The 15,693-nt window shown below is 46.4% G+C and overlaps 1 protein-coding gene across 2 annotated transcripts in view; it reads left to right on the top strand.

The window, feature by feature from the left end:
- The window catches only part of GLT1D1 (glycosyltransferase 1 domain containing 1), a 49,640-nt gene continuing 33,947 nt past the window's right edge, over window positions 1–15,693 (top strand). The window contains exons 1-5 of one of the 2 annotated variants that reach the window (XM_063143681.1): window positions 1–88; window positions 3,472–3,620; window positions 6,659–6,764; window positions 9,058–9,109; window positions 14,067–14,103. In XM_063143681.1, the coding sequence (XP_062999751.1) occupies window positions 21–88; window positions 3,472–3,620; window positions 6,659–6,764; window positions 9,058–9,109; window positions 14,067–14,103 (412 nt within the window). In that variant the 5' untranslated portion in view covers window positions 1–20. Of the gene's footprint in view, window positions 140–3,471; window positions 3,621–6,658; window positions 6,765–9,057; window positions 9,110–14,066; window positions 14,104–15,693 lie in introns of both variants that reach the window. The other variant, XM_063143682.1, reaches the window with a different exon arrangement.

Consider the following 15,693-nt stretch of genomic DNA (forward strand, 5'->3'; position numbering starts at 1 on the left):
TTCCAAAGTCCGCCGGAGCCATGCGGCTGCTCCTGTTGGCGAGTCTGCGAGCCCAGACCGGGAACGGCATCACGGCGACGAGGATCCGGTAAACGCCTTTCTTGCCATCACTGGCCCCATTTAGGCAGAAGTTCTCCAGGTGAAGTTCTTGCCATCACTGGCCCCATTTAGGCTGGAGCTCGCCAGGTGAAGTTCTTGCCCTCACTGGCTCCATTTAGGCAGAAGCTCGCCAGGTGAAGTTCTTGGCATCACTGACCCCATTTAGGCAGAAGCTCGCCAGGTGAAGCTCTTGCATCACTGGCTCTGTTTAGGCAGAAGCTCGCCAGGTGAAGCTCTAGGCATCACTGGCTCCATTTAGGCAGAAGCTCGCCAGGTGAAGCTCTAGGCATCACTGGCTCTGTTTAGGCAGAAGCTCGCCAGGTGAAGTTCTTGGCATCACTGACCCCATTTAGGCAGAAGCTCGCCAGGTGAAGCTCTAGGCATCACTGGCTCTGTTTAGGCAGAAGCTCACCAGGTGAAGTTCTTGGCATCACTGACCCCATTTAGGCAGAAGCTCGCCAGGTGAAGCTCTTGGCATCACTGGCTCTGTTTAGGCAGAAGCTCGCCAGGTGAAGCTCTAGGCATCACTGGCTCCATTTAGGCAGAAGCTCGCCAGGTGAAGCTCTAGGCATCACTGGCTCTGTTTAGGCAGAAGCTCGCCAGGTGAAGTTCTTGGCATCACTGACCCCATTTAGGCAGAAGCTCGCCAGGTGAAGCTCTTGGCATCACTGGCTCTGTTTAGGCAGAAGCTCACCAGGTGAAGTTCCTGCCATCACTGGCGCTGTTTAGGCAGAAGCTCACAAGGTGAAATTCTTGGCATCGCTGGCCCCATTTAGACAGAAGTTCACCAGGTGAAACTCTTGGCATCACTGGCTCTGTTTAAGCGGAAGCTCACAAGGCGAAGTTCTTGGCATCACTGGCTCCATTTTGGCTGAAGCTTGTCATGTGAAGCTGTTGACATCATTGGCCCCATTTAGGCAGAAGCTTGCTGGGTGAAGCCAGTGTGGTATAGTGGCTAAAATGTTGGATTGGGAGTCAGGAGATCTGGATTCACTCGGCCATGGAAACCCACTGGGTGATTTTGGGCCAATCACAGATTCTCAGCCCAGCCTGCCTCACAGGGTTGTTGTTGTGAGGGTAAAATGGAGAGGAGGAAGATTATGCACGCCACCTTTGGTTCCTTAGAGGAAAAAAAAGTGGGATATAAATGCAATAATAAATAAATAAGCTCTTGGCATCACTGGTCCTGTTTAGGAAGACACTCATTAGGTAAAGCTGTTGGCAACATTGGCCTTGTTTCACTAGATGAAGCTCCATTTATACTTTGTCTAAAAGCTGTAAAAATATGATATTGATTAGTTATTTGTATTTCTAGTGGAAGAGAGTTCCACTGGTCAATTTCCTGCAATGCTTAACCCCCCCCCCCCCCCGCCCGCAATTTTCTTTGGAGCTCTGGAAATCCGAGTGGAAAATGTAACATCTTCTGTTTCTGTACATTTATTTTACAACAAAGTCACTGGTGAATTTTCTTTGGTTTCTGACATCTCTCCTGAGTGCTGTTAGAAAGTTAGTTTCAAATTAACTGTTAACATGTAAACTTCTTGTTTTGAACAAGGGAGTGATTTGTGGTAATTGGTTTAATGGAAAGAGGAAAAATACTTTGAGTCACATTGCGCAAACTGCCAGAGCATCTTTTTTTCTGTGCGTGGAAAAAGAATACATTAAAAAAGAAAAACTATCAGGCTTCAGAAGAAATCAACCATTACTTAAATCCAAACTGAGAAGTGAGCTCTGGCATTAGAGGTAGCAGGTGCTGGAGTTAATAGTTCTATTTACTGTAAATTGTTCATAATTGTGCCATTGTAAACTGTGGCGTTGTATGAGGTTTTAGCCGCTGAAAAACCGATAATGTGGAAAGGAGACAAAAGAGGAGGAACAGAAAGAGAATGTGGGGTGAAAAGGATGTGGGCTGGGAGGTTTTATTGCAACTATACTAGATACTCCAGCTGCCCTGCATTTTTGCTAGATGGGCGATTTTGACCCGTCTAGCTGCAGTGCTTTGGAACGGGAGGTAGGGAGGCTGGGTGGGGCAGCTTCCATGATTTCCTCTTTGCCCCTTTCGTTTGACTCTGCATTCCGGTTACCGAGTGTGGAGTGGTAGCTGGTGTGGTTGTCTCCGTTTTGGCTTTAAGGCAGAAGAGAGTGCAGTTTCTTGGCTCCGAGCTTGGAGTTCTGGCTCTGATCTCAGGGCCAATGAACTGAACATTCCTATGCACCCAGACTCCAACACTGTCTAGTGGCCATCATGGCCAGTAGTTATTGGTAACCTTATGAATTGGTCTGTCCCCACCTTTAAATCATATGATTTGTATGTTTTAAACCCCTGCTGTAAGATGCGTCCCATCATTTTATTTTATTTTATTTTAGTGGAAGGCATAATAAGACCATGGTAACAGCTTTGCAGGGTTCCTTTAAGGCCATTAGACTCACAGTCTAAGAGCACAATCCTATGCTAGTTTAGACAGTTTCATTTCCTGTTTCAGGATGATCATTTAGGTCTGTATTGCATAAAGAGCAGGGAACCAATTTCAGGCTTGTGGTGCTTCAGTCCTCATGAAAATGAGATGAGGAATCTCATGCACTACCGAGAGAAGAGGCTAGGCTACAATCCTGATATGCTAGCTTTCTACATTCGGGGATTTTCCCCCCTTTGCCAGGGAACATTCAAACAGCGAGCTCCTCACCAGCTGCAGTGGTGCAAACCCCAAAAAGCTCTACCAGCCGATTCAGCTGGACCTATAAAACATCCCAAAGTTATTAAGCAGAAGGCAAAATCTTTCTTTAAGCTCTGCCGTGTTATGGCCCATTTGCAGCAGGTTTTAATCGTGTGTGTGTGTTTAATTTTAAATGCCTTATTTGTTTTAATAAAAAACATACAACATACTGTTATACAACATATTCATTATACACTCTCAATTATTTCAGCTACTCAACAAAAACACCCGGCATAACACACCTATTAGCATCTAAGGATAAATTAAGTAAATTTAGTATCAAATAGATAGAATTTTCATAACACCCCACAAAACATCCAAAAATAAATTAAATGTAAACCGAACTAAATAGATTAGATAGTACATAAGATCAAAATATCACATATCTCCCAAGCAATGTTTTATTATATAGTAAAACAAGAATATGTATTAATTTCTCTATCATAATTGTTTTTCCAATATTCAATAAAAGGTTTCCATTCCTCTGTAAATTGGGATCTGTTGTCTGCCGTCTCTTAACCTCACAACTTCAGAAATTTTCAATAATTGTGCAATTTGCCACGCTTTAATAAACCATTCTTTAGTAACAATTGGTTTTCTGTTTTCCCAGTTCTTGGCTGTTATAAAAGTGTTTTCCCATTTGTTCTTGTGCCCAAAGGGATCATCTGGAAGCTGCCGGCCACAGGTGTACGCTCAAGGATACTTTTGGCTGCAACTCCCCGCTGATGGTTTCAGATCTCATCTCCTCCGAGAACTTTGAGGCTGCTCTGGGTATCCATCTGTATAAAGCGGGCAGGCTCCTGCAAGGTAGCAGGTCTTTTGGGTGTGTGTTGGTTTAAATGGGTGTGATTCCCTGCCTCTCTCTCCCCCCCCCCCCATTTTAGAAGACGTGAAACCATTTTTGGGGAGAATGGATGTCTCTGAGGGCTAGTTTGTACTTCGCACAAAAGAGAAACGCCTCCTCCCATATGTACCTGCTCAGACCCTAAGATCATCCTCAGGGGTCCTTCTCTAGGGTGACCATATGAAAAGGAGGACAGGGCTCCTGTATCTTTAATAGTGGCATAGAAAAGGGAATTTCAGCAGGTGTCATTTGTATATATGGAGAACCTGGTGAAATTCCCTCTTCATCACAACAGTTAAAGGCGCATGTGCCCTGCCCTCTTCCAAATCTGGTCACTCTAGTATAGCTCCTGCAGCTTTAACTGTTGTGATGAAGAGGGAATTTCACCAGGTTCTCCATATATACAAATGACACCTGCAGAAATTCCCCTTTGAGCCCCTGCCAAAGGAAGTGACGCAGGTGGCTACCACGGGGAGGGCCTTCTCTGCTGTGGTACCGTGGCTGTGGAAAGAGCTCCCTAGAGAGGTTCGCCTGGCACATACATTGTACTTTTTTCGACGCCAGGTTGTTTTCCTAGTATTACCTTAGTTTTTTACCTTTGCTGTTTTAAATCTGTATTAATCTCTGCATTGCTGCTCAGTTTTATCCTGGTCACGCTTTGAGATTATACTTTTATACTGTGTTTTGATACTGTGGTTTGTTTTATACTTTAATGGTTTTAAGTTTTGTGAACCGCCCAGAGAGCTTCGGCTATTGGGCGGTATAGAAATGCAATCAGTCCATCAATAACAAGTAATAGACAACTGTTTGGGCCCCAAGGGCTGCACCGGCTGGAGGCTAGCCCCCGCGCATGTGCGCACGCGCACTCACGAGCGTGCGTTTTCCTTCACTAGCAAGGGAATCTCATATTCGCTATGGGGTTGGAGATAAGGGAAGGGTTTCTTATGCTAGCACAAGGGATTCCCTTCCCAGTGCTGCTGCAGGTTGTTTTTGTGCGTGGTGAGCCACTAGAAACGGCTTGATGGCACGTGGGGCACACCTGGGTCTGAGTGTAACATCTGCTTCAGCTGGCGAAAGACTTCTGCAGCTCCGACTTCTTTTTGACACTCGCCTGATTCGCTTTGAACGAGTGGACTCGTTTATCCGGAATGTGGACGCCACGGATGTTACTAATTACCAGCCGTCATGCTGCTATTTGTTGGCTTAATGAAGTGTAAAACGGTCCAGTTAATTCTCAACACACGCACACACACCGGCCTCTACCCACTTCCAATGCTTGAAAGAATCGAGAGTCGTGTTTATTGTCTTGACAGTGTGATTGGTGTCGGCTGCAACTCCACATTTTCTTCAAGAGGTTGCGGCAGAGTGAACGCCCCTCCTGTTGTGCGTAAACAGGCAGATTCGGGACCACGAAGCAGGTTTAGGAAGATGTGAGGCCCGTGGTCTTTGACTGCAGCCACTGTCCCGCGCTCTCTTACTTCGGCACCGAATCGAGTTGGTTGAATTGGTTTTGCCGTTGCCCCGCCTTGCGGGAGCGAGTGCCGTAATTTGAACTACTGGCTGCAGGACTTATTTTATTTATTCAGTTTCTACGTCGACCGACAGCCGAAGCTCTCTGGGCGGTTCACAGCGATTCAAACCATGAAGCACACCACAAGATTCAATCGGAAAAGTTTAAAAGCGAAGTATGCAATGAAAAAATAAAAACCGAGATAAAACCTGGCAGCAGTGCAAAGATTGAAAATGCGGTAGCAGATATAAAAACAACACAAACTGAGAGACTAGAATGTCTGTAGGGGAAAAGAAGGTCTTCACCTGGCACCAGAAAGAGCACAAAAGTGTGCCAGGTGAGCCTCTCTGGGGAGCTCATTCCATAACCAGGGTGCCACAACAGAAAAGGCCCCGTTCTTTATAGCTGCCCACCTCACTTCTTTTTGTGGGGGACCGCTGAGGACAGCTGATCTTCGGGTCCAGACAGGTATATATGGGAAGAGACTATCCTTCAGGTAATGATGTACCTTCCTTTGGTCTTCCCTAAATCTCCTAAACACTCTGCTTCGTTAAATGATGCTGAGTTCTAGTATGATGTCCGCTTCATCTTCTGCACTTTTATCTCTCCCTTGCCCTCTCTCTATGCCCCCTTTACTCACCTTTTTTCTAAACTAAAGAGTAAGAATGGCTTCAAACTGAACACGCCTGGGAAATGTGTTTTTTAAAAAGGCGTTCTAGTTTAGCGCTAGAGAGCCAATGTGGTGTAGTGGTTAGAGCATCAAACTAGGACTCAGGAAATCCGGCTTCTAGTCCCCACTCTGCCATGGAAGCTCACTGGGTGACTTGGGGCCAGTCACAGACTCTCAGCCCAACCTACCTTGCAGGGTTGTTGTTGTTGTGAGGATAAAATGGGGAGGAGGAGGATTATGTATGTCACCTTGGGTTCCTTGGAGGAAAAAAGGCGGGATATAGATGCAGTAAATGAATTTTAAGAAACAATGATAATATAGGTGTCCTGTGATCTGAGTTGGTCTTTCCCTCTGCAGGACTCTGTAATTGCTCTGAATTGTAGTTGCTCTGTTTCTGCTGCTTTCTTTGGGCTTCTCCCCCCCCCCCCTCTTTATTAGAACATTTTGCTGTCTTCACTATGTATTTACAGCACATGCCTGTGGGTCTATGGGTGTGTACTCAGAAGTAAGTCCCATTGAATTCAATGGTGCTTGCTCTCAGGTGAACCAGTCTTCCTCAACCTGGTGCCCTCCAGAGGTGTTGGACTACAACTCCCCATGCTGGCTGGAGCTGATGGCTGTTGAAGTCCCAAACACCTGGAAGGCACCTGGTTGGAGGTGGCTGGCCTACAGGCCTGCAGTCCTTGTGTAGGGTTGTAATACCAGCTATTGAGTCCGAAATGTGAAAAGGCAGAGTGTATTAAACCACAACTCCACTTTCTGATTTGGGAGGCACCTGCTTTGCTGGCGACATCTAGACCTTGGGCTTTTGTGTTTTTCAGGCAACGGGATTCCTTTTGGAATCGTTCTTGGTGGGACTGATATCAACGAAGATGCCAAGTATGCTGAGAAGGTTCGGGTGATGGGAGAAGTGCTGGACGAAGCCAGGTAGAGCACCAATTCTCATCACCCCCTCTCCCCTGCTTTGGAAGCCGTTTAAAGATGCTGGTGGACCACTTCTTAAACTTACTTCTGTTCTACATATCAAAGCACGGGCCCTAGGCCAGGCTGCTGAGAAAGTTCCCTTTAGGGCACAGTCCTATGCACGTTTAGACAGGGGGAAAATCCTACAGCCCTATGCAGGTTTAGACAGGGAAAAATCCTACATCCCTATGCATGTTTAGACAGGGAAAAATCCTACAGCCCTATGCATGTTTAGACAGGGGAAATGCGACAGCCCTATGCATGTTTAGACAGGGAAAAATCCTACAGCCCTATGCATGTTTAGACAGGGAAAAATCCTACAGCCCTATCCACATTTAGACAGGGGAAAATCCTACTATGCATGTTTAGACAGGGAAAAATCCTACAGCCCTATGCATGTTTAGACGGGAAAAATCCTACAGCCCTATGCATGTTTAGACAGGGAAAAATCCAACAGCCCTATGCATGTTTAGACAGGGAAAAATCCGACAGCCCTATGCATGTTTAGACGGGAAAATCCTACAGCCCTATGCATGTTTAGACAGGGGGAAATGCGACAGCCCTATGCATGTTTAGACAGGGAAAAATTCGATAGCCCTATGCATGTTTAGACAGGGAAAAATCCTACAGCCCTATGCATGTTTAGACAGGGGGAAATGCGACAGCCCTATGCATGTTTAGACAGGGAAAAATCCTACAGCCCTATGCATGTTTAGGCAGGGGAAAATCCTACAGCCCTATCCACATTTAGAGAGGGGAAAATCCTACAGCCCTATCCACATTTAGACAGGGGAAAATCCTACTATGCATGTTTAGACAGGGAAAAATCCTACAGCCCTATGCATGTTTAGACAGGGAAAAATATTTTAAAATCTATTTTAAAGTGTTCTATTCTGTTTTTATTTTATTTTATCTTGTCCACCGCTCTGAAATTTTGAATGGGGAGCAGTAGATAAATATTGCAAATAAATAAATAAATAAATTAAGCACTGTAGACACTGATGCCTATTCCACATTCGGCTAGCCTGACCACGGGAGGGCCATGGCAGGTGGAGCGTTGGTGGGCTTTGTAGTAACACTGGCCAGAGGAAGGGCTTAGGTGGTGGTATTAGCCCTCCGCCTGGCCTGCTCGAAGCGTGGCTCCTGGCAGAGAAGCTCCCAGCAGAGCGATTCCTTTTCACGCCTGCTACTGGGGGCGATGGCACACTGGTGGTGGTGGGGCAGCAACAGTCTAGGTCCCCCTCTGGTTCCCTACTCAAGCCCCCCCCCGAATTCAGCGCTTATTGCTTGAGACATTAGGGTGTGCCTGGGCACACCCGGCACACCCCTTGCGCACGCCTATGGGTTTGAGCCCTACCTGCAGCCCCCCGTCTGAAGGACTGAGCTGGAACCTTCTGCAAGCTGAGGGGTGGGGGTGGGTGATTCCTCTCCCCATAATAAATTGCAGCTTGTGGTGTGGAATCGTAGATCCAACGTCCCCTGCCTAACGTTCTCCCTGACTCCATCAAAAAAGAAAACCGTATTCAAAACATGTCTAGCTTCAAAAATAAAATAAGGAATCCTGCCATTTTATTTGATTTTTAATCAAGCTTCCACCCCCACCACCCCTTTTTTTAAAAAATGGTGGCTGTTTCTCCCTGAGGCTATGTTTCCCAATTAGACAGTCCCTCGCTGGACCGACCAACGGTCCCCGTCCTCCGTTCCCCCAGGAGCAATCATTTCCTCCCACTCGGCGACAAGAAATATAATTTGCAGGAAAAGAAACTGGAGCAGCGCAGGGCCGTCGGGAAAGCACGCCTCTCGCTCAGCTCCTGATAAAGCCTCGTGGCTTTTGGGCCTCGGCCTGGGCAGCATCGGTGGCGACAATTAAGCTTCAGATTGAGGCCTGCAGACGAGGAATTGTCTGGCTATTTTCAGCCTCCCTCACCTCTGCGGCTCCTGGCTGGGCGCAGCTGGGAATTTGTGGTTTGGTTCAGGTTGCAAGAATGTGCTTCCAGATCTCTTTCCTGCTCCGTTTCCCAGTGTGACTGGTATGCTGAGATCTTCTTAGACAGGGCAGCATTCGAAACCAGTGTGTGTGTGTGTGTGTGTGTGTGTGTGTCTCCCCCGCCTTCCTGCAATTGGTTTTCTTTTAGTGGTTTATAAAATATTTTAAAACAAACAAATAAATGAGTTGAACCAAAGGCGTCACAGAAAATGTGTCTTTTGGGCAAATTTGGCATGGTTGATCCACGCTCCTTCTTCTTCTTGCCACTAGGTTTGCCGTGTCTTTCACCGAGGCGATGAAGGAAACCGCCTTAGCGCATTGGGTACGTAAAACTGGTGTTTAGGGTCCCTTCTCCTGCCAGGCAGTGTTGTAGAACAAGAATTGGATCACATTTTGGGAGGGGCGGTGTCTTTATTTTCTAAGGATCAGGCAAAGCTTTTAGGATTCCAGGAAAGGATAAGCAAAAGACAACCTCCCCTCCCCTCTCCTCGCCTGTGCAGTTTCATGTTGTTCTAGGGTTGCCACATTTTTTATTTTTTAAAAAATGATAGGCTCCTGTGCCCTTAACAGGCAGAAAAACGGAAACACTGAAGCTCTTTCAGTGACAGCATTTCTGTGTTGGGAAAAGGTCCCCGTGTTGGTTTCCGACCTGCTGCACAGCTTTTGCAAGACATAGGTGCCTGCCCGTTGGAGAAGGTGGCCACCGGGGGTTGATCCTTTGCTGTTAGCCATGATAAGTTGTGATCCTTATTTGATTATCGCGCTATTGATGTACTGGTGTTTTGCAGAGTAATGTAAACACACACACACACACACACACCCTGCCTAACAACAACAAAAACCCAAAACACAGAACTCTGCCCCGATGAGCCTGCATCGTGTGGGAGGGAACCGAGGAAGCTATATTAGATCCGGTCAGTCTGTGTCCATCTTGCCCTGTGTTGCTTGCTCGGACCGGCAGTGGCTCTCTGAAGGTCTCAGGTATGGAAGGGTCTTTCCATCACCTGAACCTTCTAACTGGAGATTCTGAGGAATGAACCTGGGGATTTCTGCACACAGCGCAGGGCTTCTGCTGCAGTTCAACTGCGACCTCTACATTCAGAGGCAGTGTACACTGCTGAACACTACGCTCTGTCAGTTTCAATCAGGCTGGGCTAAATCTGTCAATTTCGATTTGGCTTGGATAAATCTGTCAGTTTCAGTGTCTCATTTTCCCAGTTCCTGTTCATTCTGTCCCGTTTCCCATATTGGTTTTGCCAAAGAAAGAAAAAAAAAAGGATATTAACCAAACGTGTGACTTAAAATGTGTGCATGATGTAGGCTCGTCTGGCAGAGATTTTATTTATTTAATTTATTTATTACATTTTTATACCGCCCAATAGCTGAAGCTCTCTGGGCGGTTCACAAAAATTAAAACCACAATAAAACAACCAACAGGTTAAAAGCACAATTACAAAATACAGTATCAAAAGCACAACCAGGATAAAACCACGCAGCAAAAAATGATATAAGATTAAAATACAGAGTTAGAACAATAAAATTTAAATTTAAGTTAAAATTAAGTGTTAAAATACTGGGAGAATAAAAAGATGTTGTCCTCTTTCTGCTGCCAGGTGAAGACCTTTTTTATTATTATTTTCTCAGCATTTTAGTAATTTTAGTTCTGTTGCTTTAAACTTGTTGATGTATTTTAAATCACTGCATTGCTGCTAGGCTTTATTGTGGCTTGTACTTTTATATTGTAGTTTACAGGGTTTCTTTGTTTTTACATTTTATTGTGTATTTTGTGATGCATTTTGTGGTCTTAATGGTTGCAAACTACCCAGAGAGCTACAGCTATTGGGCGGCATAGAAAAGCAATCCATCAATAAATAAAACGTACAGGAAAACACTTACGCGCTTTCCGGGTCAACCTTTTCTTTGGAAAGTTGCAAAGTGATCGCAAAAACTGGACGGAATGAACTGGAGATGGGAAAACGAGAAACTGACATTGACGCATTTTATCCGGGCTCGGTCGAAATGGACAGACTGATCCCAGCCTAATCGAAACTGACAGTCGTCTGAGCCTAGTGTTTAGCCCTAGTCTGCCTCTGAAGGTGGAGGTGGAGGCTGTTCCATTGTAGACTGGGATGAGCCTTCCCCGACGTTTGACCTGGCGCCTCCTGATCAGTGGGGCTGGGTGTTACCCAGGGTTGCGTCCCACCGCTGCACGTTCTGTCCATTTCAGTTTAATGACGCCCAGCGATAGACGTGAAGAGCAACGGCAAGCATCCGCATGGCCTCAGTTTCAATTTCCATAATAACGGAGCCCTATTCCTCCTCGGCTGTTTGCTTTGCCAGCTGTTGTGCAGCTTGTGCAAAATGCGGCGGCCAGAATGATAGCTGGAACTGGAAGGTTTGAGCATATAACACCGATTCTGGCCCGCTTGCATTGGCTGCCTATATGTTTCCGAGCCCAATTCAAGGTGCTGGTTTTAACCTGTAAAGCCCTACATGGCTTGGGACCACAATACCTGATGGAACGCTTCTCCCGACATGAACCTACCCGTACACTGCGCTCAACATCTAAGGTCCTCCTCCGAGTGCCTACTCCGAGGGAAGCTCGGAAGATGGCAACAAGGCAGAGGGCCTTCTCAGTGGTGGCCCCCCGACTGTGGAATGATCTCCCCGATGAGGCTCGCCTGGCGCCAATACTGTTATCTTTTCGGCGCCAGGTCAAGACCTTTCTCTTCTCCCAAGCATTTTAACAGCATTTAACAATGTTAAGTTTGTTTTTAATGGACCCCAGAATTGTTGTTTTTAAATGGATACTGTTGTTTTTATACTGTTTTTTATGGTTTTGATGGTTTTTAAATTTTGTATACTTTCAGCGTTTACCATTTTTAATTGTTGTAAACTGCCCAGAGAGCTTTGGCTGTGGGGCGGTATATAAATGTAATAAAATAAATAAATAAATAATAGGAAATTGGCTGGTGGAGCCTTATATGGCACTATCCTACATCAGCTCAAGTGCACTCAATTGGCTTCCAATCTCATATGAATGTAAGAGCCCTGCTGGATCAGACCAAGGGTCCATCTAGTCCCGCACTCTGTTCAGCTGTCAACTGGGGACCCACAAACAGCACCCTCCCGCCCATGTTCCCCAGTATCTGGTGCACACAGGCTTACTACCGCAGATACCGGAGGCAGTACAACCATCAGGACTAGTAGCCATGGATGGCTTTCTCCTCCTCCAGGCGTTTATCCAACCTCCTTTTAAAGCCATCCAAATTGGTGGCCTTCACTACATCTTGGGGTACCGTCACTACAGTTTGCTCCTGCCTCGTTCGTTACGAGGACTGGCGCAGAGGGGCGAGGGCTCAAAAAAAAATGATTAGCCTTTGGAGCAGGGGAAGGCAATCCGATGGCCTTCAGATGTTAGAGAACTCCATCATTCCTAGCATTGGCCATGTTGGCTGGGGCTTAAAGGAGTTGATGTTCAAAATATCTATAGCCCCCCCCCCCCCAGCTTGCCTGTCTCTGGCCTAGGATGTGGTTTCTTGTGCTAGTGTAGTGACGAGGCTTCGAGCTGTGCCCCCAAAAGCCCTGTCTTCAAATCCTTTTCGTGTCGCTCACTGATTTAGTTATTGACTACATAAGATTGCTTGGGCGGCTTGCAGTGCATAAGTATAAAAACAATGTAAATACAAAATAAGGCACAAAGCCCTGAAATTTCAAAAACAGCATTGGCTACATTTCTATCGTTCACGCAAACCACAGTTTCCCCCGCAAAATGGGTCGGCAAACGATGGGTTGCCGTGAATCCGAAAGCGTGTCAAGAAATCGCGGTGGCCCCGGGGCGGCAAGTAGCGAACGTAGTTAGGCGTGTCTCTCCATGGAAGTCACGCCAAACCAAGCTTTGGGTCCCCAAAGGTGGTTTCACTACCGCTTCCATCATCCCTGCCCTTCGGCTGTGTGGTGTGGGGACGATGAAAACCGTAGTCTCCCGCTGCGTCTGACGACTCGAGGCGGAGAGAGGCCCGTTTAGGATTGCGTCCAACCTGACCCCGCCAGGAGAAGGGTGGACTTTTGTGCTCAGTGGTTATAAAACCACATCAGGCATAAAGGGGGGCTTTGGTGGAGCAAAACTCTGGAGTGTGATAGTGTTCCCTCCCGTATAAATACTGTATTTGATAGCAATCACAGACAGAGCTTTAATTTATTTTGATACAGCTGAAAAGCTCTACTCCAGATAAGTACGCTCTTCGGCAATGACTCTTTGCCTTCAAAACAAATTGCACCGTCTTTGATGGCAACCTTTTTTCCTTTTTTTTTTTTAAACTGCAGCCTTCATTATCCGTTCTTGTTCCTTTTTCATCCCCCCCCCCAGTCTCCTCCTAAAGAGGCATTTCCCCCCCTCTCCCAGCACAACACACATTTTCTAATGGATGCTTGAAAATGTTGCTGGCATGCCAGCGGTTTTTGGGTCGTCTTTTTCGTAAAAGTCTGCTTTTGAGCCAACCTGGTAATTGTGTCAAATTACAAAATTGGTTGGTGGTTAACGTATATATTGATTAAGGCTTATTTCAGGCCTCCAACCCCGCTCTGCTTCTGACCTTGCTCAAAATGCTCCTTTATCAAAGGGGCAAAAGCCCTGTGAAATGCAACCGGCGTGACTCTTTATGCTGTCAAACGTTTTAAAAGAGCCTCCCAAGATCTTTGGACTACACCTCCCCATCACTCCTAATCATTGGCTGTGCTGGTTGGGGCTGATTGGAATTGTAGTCCAAAACAACGGGAGGAAAGCCAGTTGAACATGGATGGTTTATTTGTTACATGTATACCCAAGGTGACTTACATGCCCCCCCTCCTCTCCATTTTATCCTCACAACAACAACCCTGTGAGGTAGGTTAGGCTGAGAGTCAGGGACCAGCCCAAAGGCCGAGGGAGGACTAGAACCCGGATCTCCGGAGTCCCAGTCCAAGACTCTGACCTCTGCAACACACTGGTTTGCTAACCTATTCTTCCTTACCTTTCTCTGCAAATAATAATAATTATAAATAAAAAATGATGAATTTATTTCTTGCCCGCCTCTCCATTTTGATCGAGGCGGAGAACAACAGTAAACGATAAAATAAATAAAATGGCTTGGGAAGAGCATTCTCTAAAACAGGCGAACTTTGTGACAAGCACACACACACAAACACACACACACACACACACACACACCCATTGCTGGGCACAATTAAATTATCTTGTTTCTCTCCCCCCGCCCCCTCCTTCCCCCCCCCTTTTCAAGCCTCACGCCAGGAACAAAATCTACGTCCAAGCGCAAGGTGAGCGTTTCCTTCCTATTTCTTCAGTGACACCCTAAACCGACAGAGGGGTGTTTTGCTCTGCGATGCCTGCATAACGAAGAGTGTAGAAAGTCTTCGGGGTGGGTGGGTGGGGGGACGGGTAGGTTTGGTGGTAGCTTGAACCGATCGCTCAAAATGCAACGATCTGGGTTGTCGTTTTTAGTGACAATCAAATCGGAGGTGTTGCAGATGCTCAGAGCGTACAAGAGGGTGTGAAAATAACTGTGTTAACGAATGTATTCTGAATTGCCCAAGGTATACTGCTGACTATGGCTAGTAGACAACGACCCCGTTCAGACCACACGCGAAACCGTGCTGCTTAACCGCAAAACAGTTAACGGAATGCTTAACCGCGGTTTATGGTGTCGTCTGATTCACGTTTTCCCTAACCATCTGCCCCGTTAACTACATAAGGAAAGCTTAACCACAAAAGGGTTAGAAGTGTTGTCTGCAAGCATTCTGCACATGGTGAGTGTTAACCACAGCTGAACATGGTTAAGCTTAACCACAAAGCCCAGAATGTGCTCTGAACCAGGGGGATCCCAGGTAGATCCTGGGATAGGGGGATCCCAGGTAGAGCACATGCTTTGATTGCAGACAGTCTCAGGTTCCGTCCTTGGCATCCCCAGCTCAGTAGGGTCAGGTGTTAAGGGATGGGGAAGACCCCTGCCTAACGGTGCTGTTTCGGCTACGTAACAATTCTCACTTGAAGAATGAGTTCGCCTAGGGGGTATATAGCTGGAGTGGGTAGATGCTGGTCCTCCAGATATTGGACTACAGGTCCCATCATCATGGACCGTGATGGCTGGGTCTGATGGGAGTTGGCATCCAACAAGATCTGGAGGGCCTCTTCTCTCCCCCACCGCAAGATATAGGACTAGCTCCAGCGTCTTGAAGGAGGGCTCAGACAGGAAGAGGGATCCACCTAAAATTGGTGGAATATGCCTATGATGGATTGCTTGCCATGGACGATTTAATGCATGAATGGTGCCCTCAAGTTGTAATTAAAAAAAGGGGGGGCGCAGCAGACATCTTGAAGCTTTTGGGGCCATTTGACCAAAATAAGCTAATTTTGTCCCCTTTCATGGCACGCTTTACTGAGTCATTTAACAGAGAGTACCTTGGCTAAGACAGTGCGGTGTAGTGGTTAGAGTGTTGGACTGGGAAGAACCTGGGTTCTAGTTCCTACCTGGGCCAGTGTCTCAGCCTAACCTACTACACAGGATTGTCGCGAGAGTAAAATTGGGAGGCGGAGGACCATGTGAGCCGCCTTGGGTTTCCTTGTGAGAGGAAAAGGTGGTGGGATATAAATGTAATGATAAATAAAAAGGAATTTTGGGGTCTGGCTGTCTCCCTAGAGTTCTGAGGGGGGAGCAGAGGACTTTAGCTGTCTGCCAGGGTGTTTTAAGCTATGTGCCTCCAACTATTTGTAAATAATAGTTGTTTTTATAAGGATACTGTTGTTTTTATGTTTTTAAACTTTGTATATTTGTTTTTAACTTTTGTAAACCGCCAGAGAGCTTCGGCTATGGGGCGGTATATAAAAGCAATAAATAAATAAATAAATAA

This window comes from Elgaria multicarinata, chromosome 18 (genome assembly GCF_023053635.1).
Source record: "Elgaria multicarinata webbii isolate HBS135686 ecotype San Diego chromosome 18, rElgMul1.1.pri, whole genome shotgun sequence".
Taxonomy (NCBI): Eukaryota; Metazoa; Chordata; class Lepidosauria; order Squamata; family Anguidae; genus Elgaria; species Elgaria multicarinata.